Here is a 15,943-nt window from a genome sequence, read left to right on the forward strand (position 1 = left end):
ACCTTATAACCGCGAATAAATTTCGAAAAATAGTTGTTTAAATTTAGCCTTAAGGGACTTAAAAATTGGACTATTGTCAAAGGTTACAAGCAAAATTTTGATATTTTTTTGCTTTTCTGAACAGTCTGTAGACAAGTAATCAAACCAACAAAACTGATGTATTTATACAGACTGATCCGGAAATACTGTGTCTGTTAGCAATCTGAATTTAAATTTTAAAGGATACCAATAGTGTACACTTTCAGGTAGCAATTCAATAATTTAATCTGATGCCAACATACTCAGTTTCTCTGGATCATTGTGTATATTTAGACAATGTATTTACATATATTATTACATCTGAGTATGTTTATGAAGAACAATTCGAGTTAAATTTATTTTGCCTATACATTCCAGCATGTTATTATTTTTTTAATAAATTTTTATTGGAAAGACTTTGTTTCATTTTATTAAGCGATGTTAAATGTTTTTGTGCTATTGCAACTGTTACAGATGCTTTTTTATTAAAATGTCTCGTAACAGCGCATGAGTACAGAAACACTTAACATTTATAATTCTTTAAATTTGGAAAATAAATAAAATGTCCTGTTTGAATTTCCCGCTATTATTGAATTAGTTCGTTCTCTCAGGGTTAGGTGGCGCTTTCGCGAAAAAACCAGGGGTAGACAGAGAGATTCGCTTCTTCCTCTCTCTTATTCTATGATTCTATTCAACATTATTCTTCGTGGCTGCAAACGTCGAATGTGGGTGAAGTGTGTTTTCGTCTGTGTTTATTTTATGACTATGGAAGTGGTTAGTTATTTCTTTTCTCTTTTTCTGGATTTTCTTATAGTTTTTTTAGTCAGTATTCAAGCAAGTCCAGCCTGGCAGAGTAAGATTTATCGCCTTGAAAATGAAAATTTAATTATTTTTTATGGCAGGAAACAATCACATCGTTTTTCCGAACTCGCTAGAAGAGCATGAAACTTTCATTGCTCCAAAGTGTAGCGGTAACAAAACATTTTGTGAGGACGTCGGACATTACCCCAAAAATAAATTTAGCGTAATATTAGAAAACACCACATACGGGGAAGATTATTTCATGCCGCAAAGCACCGCCGAGGAAGAATCTATCAAAAATCGATTGTACGGAGTAACTGAATATTACATCTGCAATTCTCACGTCCAAACGCAATATCCCAAAGTGGCGCAAAACGTCAGAAACGAGTGGAAATATGTTTACAATTTTGATAACTACAAGCAAGGCGTAAGGACAGAAGAATGTGTGTAAGTGCATGAAGTGATTACGATTTCTACTTTCTTATTAGAGCTGAAACAGCTTGCAGATCATTCCAGGGAACGCCGCGGGAAGTTAGGACGAAGTGTATGCAAAAGTACAGCGATATGTTGCTGTTGGTTGCCGATGAATACGGAAAACCTGTGTGGGATTTATTCTGGTTTCCTTCCGCCTGTGTCTGTGCATACGAACCAATTATTAATTTTAACCGAGTTTAGGAGAGTTTGCTGACAACTAATTTTCCTTAAATTGCGATCAATAGACGTGTCTTTGAAGCTGAAATGTTATACCATTTCCCGGTACAATAAAACTTTGATTCTATACATTCGTTTTTTTTTTCCACCTTTTCTAATGAAATAAAAGTAAACATGAGTTTTGATGTCACGGCGACCTGTAAATTCTTGTGAAAGAATTTCGTAGTCGAATACCCTTCGGAGCCGGTCTCCTGCTGTTAGTGAAAATGATGGTCAAGGTGGTGGACGGTAAGTATCATTAACTCTTAATCCTTTGCTGTTAGTGTCAGATGTACCTGTTCAGAAGACAGTACACAACCTTCAGTGGCAGTGGAAGAAATGTGGGTTTTTGTGTTGGTTTTTGCCGTTTTCAAAGAGGTAGGAATATATCTTGTGAAGCGCTGTGTGATTAAGCTGTTACAAGTTTGATTAATAAATTGATTTTTAGTTGGGCATTCAAGCCATGTCATTTAATCCAGCCAAGATGGGTAAGTTTAGCAAGCGTTAATCAGTGTAAACTAATCTCAGAGAATATAACAGAATAACACAAAGTTTTTTAATGAAGACACTCTAATTTTTTCTCTCATTCGTCTTCTAATTGTGTAATTTTAAACTGGTTTTAATGAGGAAAGAAGTAGTAAATTCTTAGTTTTAGATGATCGCAAGGGTTTGACCTTTCCGGATTCGAGTGAAATTGGGGGTGATTTTTTGTACGAGACGGTGGTCCCCAACTGCCAAAATCACACGTACTGTGAACACTTGGACCGCTACCCTAAAGAACTATTTTCCAAAATATTAAAAAGCCACGAAAAGGAGTTTTCTCGGTACTTTCAGAGTATGGCAGTAATAGAGCCCATTATAAGTAGGAACCAAGACACTTCCTGTATTTGTGCATCACGCAAAAGTATTATATACCCAAAAGCGGCATATAATATAAAAAATAATCTGAAATTTATCTACAACTTCGATGGATACAAACAAGGAGTGTCCGTAGAGGTCTGCGTGATGTAAGTTTTTTAAATTTTATTGTGAATAAGGACGGACTTTAGTACGTGTTTTAGAAAAAATCAAATGTGCAAATTTTACGAGAAGGTGAGAAAGTTAAAAACAAGGTGTCGACAAAAGTTCGTCGAAAAATTGTTACTGACGGCTGATGAAAATGGAAGACCGTACGCTGATAGGTACAGATTTCCATCAGCTTGTGTCTGTTCGTACAAGATAATTAGCTCTAATGTGTTTTTTACTTAAAGTTGGGGTAAGTTTCGTAATTTAAATTTTGTTTCACCTACTAACTCATTTTTAGTAACTGCAGAGTAATACATTTACTTTGTGGAGAAGTGAACTGAGACGATTTTATCCCTGTAATTATCGCAGTATTAGGTGGAAGAAAACGATAGGTATTAATAGTAGATATGCTGTGCCGGTTCAGATTCACTTCGTCTGCGCATGCGCCATTTCAGGGATTCCCCCGACGCAAAATATGGGCATCCCCTGATGTTGTAGCTATTTTTAGATCATGATGTCATGGCTATTTTTGGATCATGACGTCAGGATAAGAACTGCGCATGCGTCACTTTGGGGAATCCCACATTGAAAATTATGTGAATCCCCTGATGTTGTAGCTATTTTTAGATCATGATGTCATGGCTATTTTTGGATCATGACGTCAGGATAAGAACTGCGCATGCGTCACTTTGGGGAATCCCACATTGAAAATTATGTGAATCCCCTGATGTTGTAGTTATTTTTAGATCATGATGTCATGGCTATTTTTGGATCATGACGTCAGGATAAGAAATGCGCATGCGTCACTTTGGGGAATCCCACATTGAAAATTATGTGAATCCCCTGATGTTGTAGTTATTTTTAGATCATGATGTCATGGCTATTTTTGAATCATGACGTCAGGATAAGAACTGCGCATGCGTCACTTTGGGGAATCCCACATTGAAAATTATGTGAATCCCCTGATGTTGTAGCTATTTTTAGATGATGATGTCATAGCTATTTTTGGATCATGACGTCAGGATGGAAATCTCGTGGGGAATCACACATTGAAAATTATGGGATTACCCTGCTGGCATTGCAATTTTTGGATCATGATGTCATGGCTGCATTTAGATTATGACATCATAGATATTTCCGGATTGATGAGTCATCAGTATTGTTGTATCATGTATGATATTAAAATTTTGGGCTATGACATGATCTTCACATCTATTGGTTTCCTAAATTTGATTCATTCAATGAAGAAAGTTTAAGAGATGGTATCAGGATCGCATAAGTTGCAACTGCATAGAGGTGTATCCAGTAGCAGACATGCGATGAAGATGCAAGCGGCCGCAGCGTGGGCGTAGGTGGCGGCATATGTTTACTTCAATCGCATTCCTTTTGATAGCAACGGCTAGCTTTCAGTCTTAAGTTACATTTAAATAATAATTCCTGAATACAAATTGTGGGTACCACATGATAAAATTACGATGATGTCATGGCTATTTTCAGATCATGATATCACCGCTTCTTTCAGGGAATCCCTGACGTAATTGCTTTTGTTGAATTATGAGATGAGATGGTTATTTTAAGATCAGTGAGTCACCAACATCGTAGGACCATGATATCATGTCTATTCTTGGATCGATGAATCACCGCTATTGTTTGTTGCATAATAATAATACCATGGTTATTTTTAGATCATGATGTAATAATTCTAAGTAAAACAGCCCCTTACTCTTCACACCTCTTTCCCTCATTTCTTCTATATAAACGATGTAATAAGCTTAAAATTTAATTCAGTTTAATCACATCTCCCGTACTAGTTACATCAGTATGAATTAAATAACAAATTATTATTTTGTGAAGAAAACGAAAGTATTCAAGATGAGCAGTGTTGAATTTAAAAATTTAAACAAAGATGTAGAAATGGAGTCTTTTGTTAGCACTAAAAGTATTAAAGTTGATGAAAAGTTTTGTGTAAAGGCGTTTAAAAAAGTTGCAACAAAATTTGGAACGAAAGTTATGGTCGACTGCGAGGGATTTTCGAGCATATTACCACATCGATTCACTGACCGTCTCAACGATGAACAAAATTGAATACTGGAATGAAAAAATTAAAAGTGGAAATATTAAATTATTTATGGTTAGTAAAGGTCCAATGGGTAATACAACGAAAATAGAATTTTTTGAGGAATAATTTTTTATTTAGTAAAGGTATATTGTTTTAGTCTATTTCATGTATATGTATAATAATGTATTGAAATGATAATGAGTTATATTTTAAATAAACTTTGTAATATTTATTCATGCATTTTCTTAACCTTTCCCAACCCATATTATCAACAACTCTTTACGTTTCCTCGAATACATGTGTAGCGTGTAGGCGACGATATCAGACTTCGTGGGATGTAGACTTTCATGTGTTAATATCTACGTAACTTAAGAAAATTTGCTGACACCATGTCTCGAGGATTTAAATTTAACACATATGATGGAATAAAACTCATTAAGTATTTATACAAGAATTTATTACTGAGGAATAAGTTTTGTACATAACCATTCATAAATACATTTAGCATTATTTAACGAACACATAAAATCATAATTATCTAGATTATGAAATTCACATCTTCTTCTTGTTTTACATAACTTGGGTGATTCATCGATTTTTTCCAAGTTGACTATTCGAACACATGAGTCGAGTAAAATTTTTCGTAGGAAATCTTCTTTTACGTGTCCTTTTACGTAGATGATGATATCAGATTCACTGTTTTTCAATTCATTCAAATGAAGAAATTTTCTGATAATCCCAACGACATTCTTCTGTGCTTCAAGTCCATCGTTATAGCGTAGTAAATGATGATATCTTTCCAGATATTTCACCTGTTTTCTATAAAATAAATCTATATCTTCATATGGTTTAGAAGGTTTAAAGAGATTATGTTGAATTGATTGAGCATCCATTATAGTTAATTCTTTAACAACAAATTCTGGTATACAAAACCCTTGAATATCACATACATACAAATGCATGTTGTTTTAAGCAATACTATTCTTTTCAATCCAACTATTGTGTTTATCGCTAAAACCTAACCACTTCACATACAATTTATTTCCACGTTTTTTAATAATTTTTTCAATCAACCCTCATTTTTACACTGCCGTACTACATGTTCGGGTGCTATTTTGTATCTCGTTTCGTCTCCTAGCTTATAGTCCTTCGTAGATTCGCTCCAAGAACGTTTTATGCACTTTTCATGTTTTATATTCGGAATTATTATCCGTAACCTCAACAATTTAAATTACTATTTTTTTGGAAAGCTTTTTTAACTCTCTGTCTTAAAAAAAAAAGTTACAATATAGAAGCTAAACTCATACGTAAGAAATAATGATAAACAAATAAATGTTCGAGTTTTTATTTTATTAAAACCACAGTTACAATCTACAAACAGCAAAGTTGCGTGAAAGTTTTAAGACAATGATTAATGGTTGAAATAAAATATTTACTGCTTGGTGTTGGACACATTAAGTACATTAATTATAACTAGTTAATGTGAAATTGCAACAAAACAATCAAAAATGTGGTTGCAGGATTCGAAAGACTGAAAATCGTTGGTCTACTAATACTATAAAACCTCGCAGCTGAAAACGTAGGTCGAATTTGTTCAATTTCGTCCAAGAAAGCTTCTTGTAACTTTCCCATTTTCATCAAGTTAAACTTAATTTTCAATAAAACATCCAAAATATCATCCAAATTCTTTCAAAACGTTGTCGCAAAGTACAATCAGATACAGAGCCAAAATCTGAAATTTATTACTTTCTCAAAATAATTATTTAAAACTAAGTTACAGACTAACCCAAAAAATCAGTAAACTTCCAAGTATTGCGCCCGTTTCTAGAGAAAACTGAAAATTTGTTTGAGTTCGAACCAACTCATCAATGTAGATAAGAGTTCTACAAACGCCAATAATGTGACTAAATAAAATATTCCATCCGAAAATATCATTAAAGTGGGAAACCGCATCACTAAGTGTGAAAAGACCGCGTTCGAAAGGTTCCAACAAACTGTAGATTTCTTCCGATTTAACTTTTGTCAAAATCCGTCTTTGGACAATGTTTTTCTGAACGTGGTAACACTGGTGTAGCATTTGTAACACTGTAACGCCCGTAACCATCCCAAAATTCATCGAATTCGCCGCCAAAATCCGGTACGGAAAATAATAAAAAAAGCTAACTCCTTCCTTCCGTCCCAAAATAACGTAAAGAGAAACCGTTACAAAATACGAAACTGTAAAAAAGCCAGCGAAAGAGTATGAACGGTTAGCACCAGTGCCACAAACTTGCGACAAATTACGAATTAAGTGGTACCAACCCAGCGTTATTTTATTCGTCATGAGAGGGAAATAAATCGCCGAACAATACAAAGCCACGTCGGTCATCACCAGAAAAGTCATTTGCATTAAACTAAGACTACGGTAGTCCGGGAGATTATAAAGGAGGTGCGCAAGTGCGGCAATTGTGTACAGAATTATGAGAATAAATGCGAAAATGTGTTTAAGAAGAGACGGTTTTTTCTCACTTGGCGATTTCGGTGAAAGCAGAAAGCATTTTCCGACTGAAAAAATCGCCCCAACTGTGTTTGAATTCATCTTTGAACTGAAAGGGGTGTTTACGTAAACGTTGGGTGAAAGGCTTTTACTTTCAGTCAATCAAACTACAAATTACTTTAAAAGGTGTGCAATTAGCTGTTAAACCTTTTTTAGTTTTTTAGTTTTAGTTTTATTTGGTTTGTTTATTGATTTGTTTATTCATTTTTCTGTTATTTACTTTTTGGCTGTTCATCTCTTTTTCTTTCAAGACAAAAAGTATTTTCCCTTTATTTAGGACGTGCTCTTACGTTTACAATTTGGCACCTTTACGTACTTTTACCTTTTGCCGCATTATTTTCATATTTCTGTCACTTTTATGCTTTGCTTTACGTTCGAACCCCGACGTCCCCTGTCGTAAGTGGCGCTTATACCACTAGGCCACCAAGGCCCCAGGCACTGACCGTCTTTTGCAGATATTTTAACATAAACTTATTAAATGAATCAACATTACAAACTATATAATTGCAATAATTCGCCTAAAACATTACACATTTTCGATAAACAACCGACATGTCTCTTCATATAGTCCATATATTACTTAATAATTAAATCAATATCCTGGTAATTTTCTACTTAATATACAGCGTGCTCAAAAACTAGCGCACCAACTCTGTGGTGTGTGGTAGAGAACTGGTCACATATAAAGCTAAAAATAGTAAAAAAATTCTTTGTATTAAAGTTATTGATAAATGACGGATTTTAGATAAATAATATGTGGCAACGTTGTCTAACAGTCATGATCACAATAGAATTTGATCAATAATAAAAATAAATTATTTTTGAAACGGTTTCCTAGGAAATAATTCCCAGTGTTGGCACATCTACACATTGTGATTTTTTTGATGAATTTATTTTTTTTCAATTAAAAAAACGGCTAAAGTCTGATAGAAAATTTAAAAATAATTATTCATCGTTTTGTTAGGGAACGATTACCTAGTGTGAAACATATTAACATTAAAAGCTAATGAAAACTAAAGAAGTTAGCACAATAAGTTTGTAGCTCCAATTTTTTAAAAAATGACTTTAGTAATTTTTCTCCCGTAATCTGCACTTGCTTCTCAATAACGTACCCCTGAGTTGGAGCGCCAGTAATTTTTGCCGTAAATATGACTTTTTTTTGAGTGAAAGCTCGAGTGAAAGTTTTAGTTTAATTTGATGTCTGTAGAACAAAACCACCAAAGTCAAATAAAACGGACATTTCAAGTACGATAAATTTAACAGAAAATTCGAACAAAACATTCAAGTTTTACGGATCTCATAAAAATTGCCTGACAAAATATTTTCAAAAAGTTAGGTCAAATAACTTTATACTTATTGTTTTGGTATGGTAACGTGTTTTGTTCTCGTACTCTTCCGCAAATAAGTCTAACGATAACTATCCTCCAAACGTAGTTAGAAATTTTTGTAAAGGAATTTTAGTTTAAAAACCAATTCACTGGTGTGTGATAGAGTAAATTGGTAGAGATAGTAATAGTAATTTCGACACATCAGGTGCAATGTCTTGACCGGCCACTGCACCTTAATTGCTGACGGTAGTGCAATCGAGGTATTAAATACCCAATTTAGTCATAAGATCGACAGTGATTGTATTCCTTACTATTTGTGCTTATCACCAAGTTCGACGCCAGATTTTGGCATTATGTATTCTAACATCGAATAAATTAGACCTAGACAAATTAGTGTGGCTCTTAGTTAGGGAAGAACTCCCATCACATTACAGTCTACACAAATGTGCGGACGGCTAACACAAAGTTATAATCTAACATTGTTCCAAAAATTGTGCGTGGCATTTAATCGCGAAAAGAAAAATCATCGCAGTGCATGCAACTTTGCCTTAGAACAGCATCAAGAAAATCTTTTTATTTACCTAGTTAAAAGTAAATTAACAGAACGCAAAAAATTCATTTCTTCTCGAAATCTTAAAAATTGGAAGGCGGTGAAAGAATCACTCTTATGTCATTACGGAGACTGTTGAGATATCGAAAGTTTATTACGAGATTTAACTTATCAAAAATAAAATAAAACTCCTAGAAGTTTTGTATAAAGAATCGAAAACTTGTTAACACGTGTTCGCAGTTCTCTTGCTTTAACAGCCGATTTGGCAGAAAACGAAAAAGAGGTTTCAAATAGACCACACGAGAAAATTGCTTTAAAAGTCTTAATGATCCCCTTGATTCAATAATTAGATCAAAACGCCCAGCATCTCTAGAAGAAGCCGAACAATTTTTGATGGAGGAAGAAAATAAAGCTTATCTAACAAATTTAAGAATCTCAAAACCTCCAACTAAACCAGACAATTCATCAGGAATTTTTCCTAAACAAAATTTTGGATCAAATCAAACTAGAACAAGTAATCCACAAAATTTTTATAACTACTGTAAAAAGACAGGACATTTGATAAATAATAGTTTCAAACGAAATCAGGTACCACCTCGTTCAAATGAACACGCTAATTTTAATCGACAAAACTTAAGGCATACTACTAACAATTTTCCTGGAATTAGTCAAAACTCGAGTCAAAATGCACTTTCAAGACCCCATCAGGCCTGTTCTTCCTAAGAGAAGGAATTTCACGAATTACAAACGATAATTGGAAAATTTTTGTGTACAAAAATATTATATATTTAGAGGACGGCGACCAAAACAAGAAATTCAGAGTGTCAATCCAATCCTAACTGATTTTCTTAATGCCTTATCCTCCAAAATTGAAAAAAAAATAAAGAATTTAAATTAACACCAAAGAGGAATTATTAATGGACTTGGGTCTGTTTTGAAACTAATTGCAGGCAGTTTAGATGAAGATGACGGTCAGTATCATATCGATTGCATTGAACAACTTGAAAAGGGCGAATTAGAAGTTAAAAACCTTATGAAAAACCAAATTCAAATTATCTCCAGTATCATACAAAACATTCAATGAAACAGTTTCTAAATTAAAGCTCAAAAGATCTAGTTTCATGATTTTCAACTTAAATTATTACAAATTGTAGCTCAAATCTTGGAATCTCTTATGATCCTTCAGGATGAATTAAACGACCTTATCACTAGTGTAACTTTCATCAATTCATCAATTATCGAGCCTGGCCTATTATTACAACAATTGACAAAAATACCTCAAAAATTAACTCATGGAAATCTACCTTTCATTCCAAATGACAATTATTTATAAAAAAATTTGACTTTGATTAAAATCGAAGCTTTTCAAATATTCAATAAAACCGTTTTTATCCTTCACGTTCCAATTGTTGAATCCGCCGAGTACGACTATTATCATACCTACTCAGCTACCACTAAAAATACCAAAACCAATCTTTTTTACACAATTATCTCTCTCCACAAATATGTTGCTGTATCAAGAGAAAGCAAACAACACATTACGCTGGACAAGGATGATTGCACCGAAGTTGTCCAAAACCAGATGTGAAGTAACACTCATAATGGACTCAGTCCTATCAGAGCACTGTGACGGTATAATCATATCAATTAGTGATTATAACATCCAAAAACTAGCCAGTAACAAGTGGCTCCTAACTATCTCGTATCCGACTACAGTAACAACCATTTGTCCAGGAAAAAATTCGAAAAACGAAATAATCGAAGAAAACAGTCTTTTAACTTTACGCCATCATAGAAGACAACGATACGATTGTATCCGAACTTCTAATCCCAAACAATGAATTTGACTGCTGTTCCCGACTTCCCGAAAAAGAGGAATTACCCAAACTTCAACCTCTTCAAATTAATCATTTGAATCATGACGAGTTGAATACTGCAGATCAAAAACTTCGAGAATTTAACGAAGAACTTGATCGCAGCATCAGGGAACCAATCACATCCAGACACTCGAGAACGATCACCTATGTTATCATCTTCTCAATATCTGTCATAATAATTTGGCTCCTTTGCAAATGCGGCGTCAAAAGGAAAATTCGCAATTGTTTGAACACTGAGGATAATGACGATGATCACCGTCCTCACAGCGGATGCTGTCCTCAGGTTTTCAATTATTGCAACGTAAGATCAACAGTCATCCGGCGCCCGTCTCTTCATTCGACAGGTTGTGACGACTCCAATGAAGAAGAAATAAGACTTCAAGTGCCTCCAACCAGTAATAGTGCATCAGTGTATTCAAGGGCCAATAAATGCATGTGATCGTGTGAATGCTACGTGGTTGCGTATTTTGACATCTTCCCTGATATCAAAATATCTTAAAGGGGGAGGTGCTACTGAAAAGTGGTATTAGTGTAGGCGTGGGAATGCTTAATTGTTAAATTTCTAAAGTTGTTAGTCGTGAGAATACTTAGTTGTTACATTTCTAGAGTTGTTGGTCGGTTTTTTTGCAGCAGTAGTCATTTACCCACGAAGTTAGTTAGTTGTATTGTACGAAAATAGAAATCTTTAAATTTTAATTACATAATTTCGTTAAACCCGTACAAAAGCCAAGTAAACAAGTGGCTCTTAAAGAAAGAAAGCAAGTGGGTTCAGTTACGTCGGCTGAATGAGAAACGCTTATTACAGTGTGTGATGCAGTAAATGCAATTGGCAATGCAGTACCTCCAGTGTTCCTTTTTCCACGTAAAAAATTCAGAGACGCACCTGCTGGCTCAATAGGCGACGCCAATGGAACAGGATGGATACAAAATGAGACCTTTCTCACATTCATTAAGCATTTCGCCAAATATGCCAAACCAACAGTTGATAACAAAGTGCTTCTAATTTTGGACAATCATGAATCTCACCTATACATTCCAACTATAGACTTTTGCAAGAGCAATGAAATAATAGTTTTATCATTTCTGCCACATACATTTCATAAACTGCAACCATTAGATTTAAAACCTACATCAACTCATGTATGGACGCCTGGATGAAAAACCATGCTGGACAGAGGATGACTATTTACGATCTCCCCGGTATCGTATTCCAAGCTTTCCCACTTGCTATGACAATTCCTTCAACATCCAGCAAATGCAATTCAGATTTTAACAGCTCAGCGGAAGAAATACTCGAAGTTATACGTCCATTACTAAAGGCGACTTTTAACAAAGATTTGAAGAGAAAACGTAGGAAACATGAAAAAATAGCAGTCTCCACACAAAAATAAATTAATGGAGTTATACAACAAAAAGCAAGAGAAAGAGAGGAACAAGAGAGCGAAGGCGATTAAGAGAAATTTCAGAAATTTTGAAAAAACGAAGAAGCAGCTCGATGTTTACTCTTCTTCATCTGACGAAGACGATTATGTTTGTCCATACTGTCTTGAACCTAATTCAAAAAACAAAAAAGGAGAAGTTTGGATTCAGTGCCATGCGTGCAAAAACTGGGCCCACGAACCAGTAATAGTTGCTGAAAAATGGATAATATACAGCCTGTATCAGAACTCAGTCCCCACCGGAAAGGTGCATATAGTTTGGGCAATTCTGAAACCAAAGTTCTTTTACAAAAAAATTGTAACTCTTTGCGTTTGGGAGATAAGAACGTTTGAAAATAACCAATCACAAAAGGCCTCCTCTGGAGGACTAGGGGAACAAAACACGTTGCTAGGAAAACAAAAAATAGGTAGAACCGACAATAAAAGTGGGCACTTGAATTATTTTTCATTCCTTAGTAACGCATCTACTGTATGCACTAGAGTTCCTTTATTCCCAATATAGGAACTCTAGTATGCACTACCATTGCCGTCTCGAACTCCAGGCCGTCAGGTTACTAGCTTTTGTTTATTGTAACGTCATCGTAAGAGTCGTGACATTTGTTCGCATCGTTTGAATATTTTGTATTCCTAATTTTAGAAAATGCCGAAAAAGTGTTGTGTTCCCAATTGTGTGTCTAACATGAATGGTCCTAATGTACCTATGTTTTCCTTTCCCAAACAAGAATCCCTGCGATCATTATGGTCAAGGAAGATACCTCGAACTAATTGGACTGTTACCAAGAACAGTCGTGTTTGTGTGAAACATTTTCGGGATGATTTTATAATAAAATATCACGAAGTGACTAGAGATGATGGTTATTATTACTTTCTGTACTTTTGCTAATAATTACCCTTCACTAATTTTTACATATTATAGGCTCCCGACTAACCTTACCAAGACAGAGACTAACCCTTAAAAGTGATGCTTATCCATCACTCTTCCCTGACCTTCCTGCTTATCTTTCCGAAAATGTTCCTTTCAAACGAAAACATCCAGCCAAGAGATTCTGTTCCCTGAATGACGTTCACCATGAAACGCGGGATGAAAAATGTGATGAAATCTTAGATGAAATTGAAAGTTTAAATGAAATTATTGCCAAGTTACAGTGCAAAGAGTTAGTATTTAATAATTGGATTGTGGAAATGAAAGAAAGCAGCACTTATTTTTTCAAAATTGATTTTAATGCAATCCCAGTAATTGTTAAAACTATAGTACTTAATCATAACTTAACTGTTACAATAATATTTAAAAAAGTTACACTGTGTTAAAACATGGATAAAACGGTCATTTTTAAGTCGCGGTTATTCAAAACTTAGACCCGTAAGGAGAATTTTTCTATTAATGGTCGTAACTTTAGATGTTTAAGCACGGCTAGACGGTTTAAGCTATCAAAAAATATAAACTTTAATATATGTTTTTCGGGTAATAACAAACGGATAAGCTATTTTAAATCACAACGTATGTCAATTTAAAAATTATAGTTGACCGATCGTTGACCGCATTTGCAGTATCAGTATTCTTCAGATACACTTTTCCGTCGTTTCTTAAAATTAATTTTTTTCAAAAATTCACAAAGTTAGGTTATGATCGCTAAGACTCTTACTGTGACGTCACAATGTCAACATGCAGGCCTGGAGTTTCAAGACGGCAATGGCACTATACCTAGGAGAAAGCTTCTGGGATTGGTCACTTTGAGACCTCTGTATCTCGCAAACAAAGAATAAAAGACCTACTTTTTTTGCATATTTGCCATCGTTGTTGCTGTTACCAATAGCACCTTTCCGGCGGGAAGTGAGTTTTGATACACCCTATACTTTTTCTGTGTCAACTGTGAAGAAGATGATTAGAACATGTTGACCCGGCATATGGTACAATTGTAGAATTGTAGGTCCAATTGTAACAAGAACATTCTGCCTATTTATATTTTTTTGATTTTAAGAAATTCTTGCGGTAATACGTAATTACGTATATTCCCTTTTAGAGGAAAGCGCATTCTATATACCTTCCGGTTTTCGTCCCAAAAGCATGATTTCATTCGAATATAGAAACATCGTCTATGATGACGATAAAAATCTTGAGGCAACAATGTATCATCAACCTCAAGTTAAGCAATATTCAAAGTGATCTTACCACCATTCTGTAATAGATATCTTTGAAAAAGTAAATATTCATTGAGAACTTAAAATATCAAGATCGAAACATTTCTCCTACAGGACGATAATTTTCAAAAATTTGTAAGTGTTCTTAAAAATTATTTTACATTTTAGTAATTCTGGTGCCAAATCAGTTTGTTATAGACGACATTTGTAAAAAAAATATTTTGGGGTAAAAAGATTTCTGTCAAAAATTATGAACGACGAACTTGCTAACAAAATTTGCTGGCAGGGATCAAAAGCTTTAAAAGAAGTACGCCCAAGAAGAGTTAAGAATCAAAACAGAAAGATTAATTTACAACAACGAAATCATTTCATTCAAAGAAAACATGTTGACCACAAAAAAGTGGAAGCAATGAAGAAAGACTAAAAAAAGTTTAACGATTCTTAGGAGTAATCACGTATCTACGAAAATTCCTAATAATAATAATACATACAATAATTTTTACATGAATAACAACTAGCTGTAAAGTTGTTAGGTTGGTACGCCGTGCCTAGTTTTTTTAGTGTACCGATTGGCAATACTAATTTATTGTCAAAATTTGACACTTGGCACAAGCACAGTAAAAAAGAAAAGCAGCCCAAACTCGACAAAAAAGCGGGCAAGGCTAAATGTGGATGTAAAACAGGCAATTATAAAATGCCTCACAGAAATTGAACCACTTTGCCCAGGTGCTTCAGAAAGAACATTGGAGACAAAAGTAAAAAATATTTTCTCGATAATGTTCCAAACATTTTCGCTATTTTACCTACTATTCGGAAACAAAATTAACTAGACGCCCTCTGGTGATGACTTTTGAACTATGTCGAAAACAGTAAAGAAATTTTCGTAATGCCACATTTAACTGACATTTAATGAATTGTTCAACAATTTTGCGTGTATAGTGTTAATTATTTACAATGGAAAGAATTACTTTAAAAGTACGTGGTGGTAAATACTAGCGTTGACTTTGGTTCTGTAGTTTTTCGTGGTATAAAGTGTTTATTGTTGGAACTTGAAAGTGGATAAAAAGTGAAAAATATTTAAATTTTGATTACAAAGTGTTATCAAACAGTTGTCTAATTAAAGATAATAAGTAATGGATCACAGCGAACACAAAGTTTGGCTCAAGAAACCAATAAATTAGTGAAGTGTTATGAATTTTAGGTTAGAATTTTCCACTGAAAAAATCATGAAATGCTGCGGTAAATCTACAAAACTACAATAAAGATTAACAACTGCTGATACATTTAAACGTAAATTATGCCAAAAGGTAGGCTTTTCAATGTCTTTGTAATAATTTTCCAATAAAGAAAGTGAACCAAACAGTCATTCGTTATTCGTGTTTTCCTCGTCATCTCTAATTTGTCAACATAAGTTTCTTGCATCAAAGATGCAATAATCATTCCGCATAGGCAATGTAATAATTGTGAAGCCCCAAAATTCGTACAACGCTCAAAATATCCG

At 34.3% G+C, this 15,943-nt stretch overlaps 1 protein-coding gene and 1 non-coding gene across 8 annotated transcripts; one reads left to right on the forward strand and one right to left on the reverse strand.

The window, feature by feature from the left end:
- Positions 1-674: 674 nt before the first annotated feature.
- On the forward strand, positions 675-4,772 carry LOC103312819 (uncharacterized). 7 transcript variants are annotated; one of them, XM_064354914.1, is made up of 8 exons: positions 678-871; positions 921-1,266; positions 1,308-1,887; positions 1,958-1,997; positions 2,165-2,516; positions 2,571-2,764; positions 2,813-3,685; positions 4,037-4,772. In XM_064354914.1, exons 3-6 carry the CDS (start codon positions 1,849-1,851, stop codon positions 2,755-2,757), a joined length of 618 nt encoding a protein of 205 aa, XP_064210984.1. In that variant the 5' UTR covers positions 678-871; positions 921-1,266; positions 1,308-1,848; the 3' UTR covers positions 2,758-2,764; positions 2,813-3,685; positions 4,037-4,772. The 7 variants fall into 7 exon arrangements, 5 of the variants coding, with proteins under 5 accessions (XP_064210987.1, XP_064210984.1, XP_064210985.1 ...); XM_064354915.1 differs by having other exon boundaries at positions 2,822-3,685; XM_064354916.1 differs by having other exon boundaries at positions 680-792; positions 842-871; positions 2,571-3,685.
- A 1,132-nt stretch (positions 4,773-5,904) lies between these two features.
- On the reverse strand, positions 5,905-13,808 carry LOC103312824 (uncharacterized). The gene is made up of 2 exons (XR_010333075.1): positions 6,360-13,808; positions 5,905-6,305 (listed from the first exon to the last, which is right to left on the reverse strand). It is a non-coding gene; the product is annotated as an uncharacterized LOC103312824 (transcript).
- Positions 13,809-15,943: the final 2,135 nt, after the last annotated feature.

Source organism: Tribolium castaneum, chromosome 2 (assembly GCF_031307605.1).
Source record: "Tribolium castaneum strain GA2 chromosome 2, icTriCast1.1, whole genome shotgun sequence".
NCBI classification, from domain to species: Eukaryota; Metazoa; Arthropoda; class Insecta; order Coleoptera; family Tenebrionidae; genus Tribolium; species Tribolium castaneum.

Coding starts and splice junctions, on each gene's coding strand:
- LOC103312819 (XM_064354917.1), top strand. CDS start 1,849: ATGTGGGTTTTTGTGTTGGTTTTTGCCGTTTTCAAAGAG. Junction 1,888..1,957: donor TTTTTGCCGTTTTCAAAGAG/GTAGGAATATAT, acceptor ATTGATTTTTAG/TTGGGCATTCAAGCCATGTC. Junction 2,517..2,570: donor TCCGTAGAGGTCTGCGTGAT/GTAAGTTTTTTA, acceptor TACGTGTTTTAG/AAAAAATCAAATGTGCAAAT.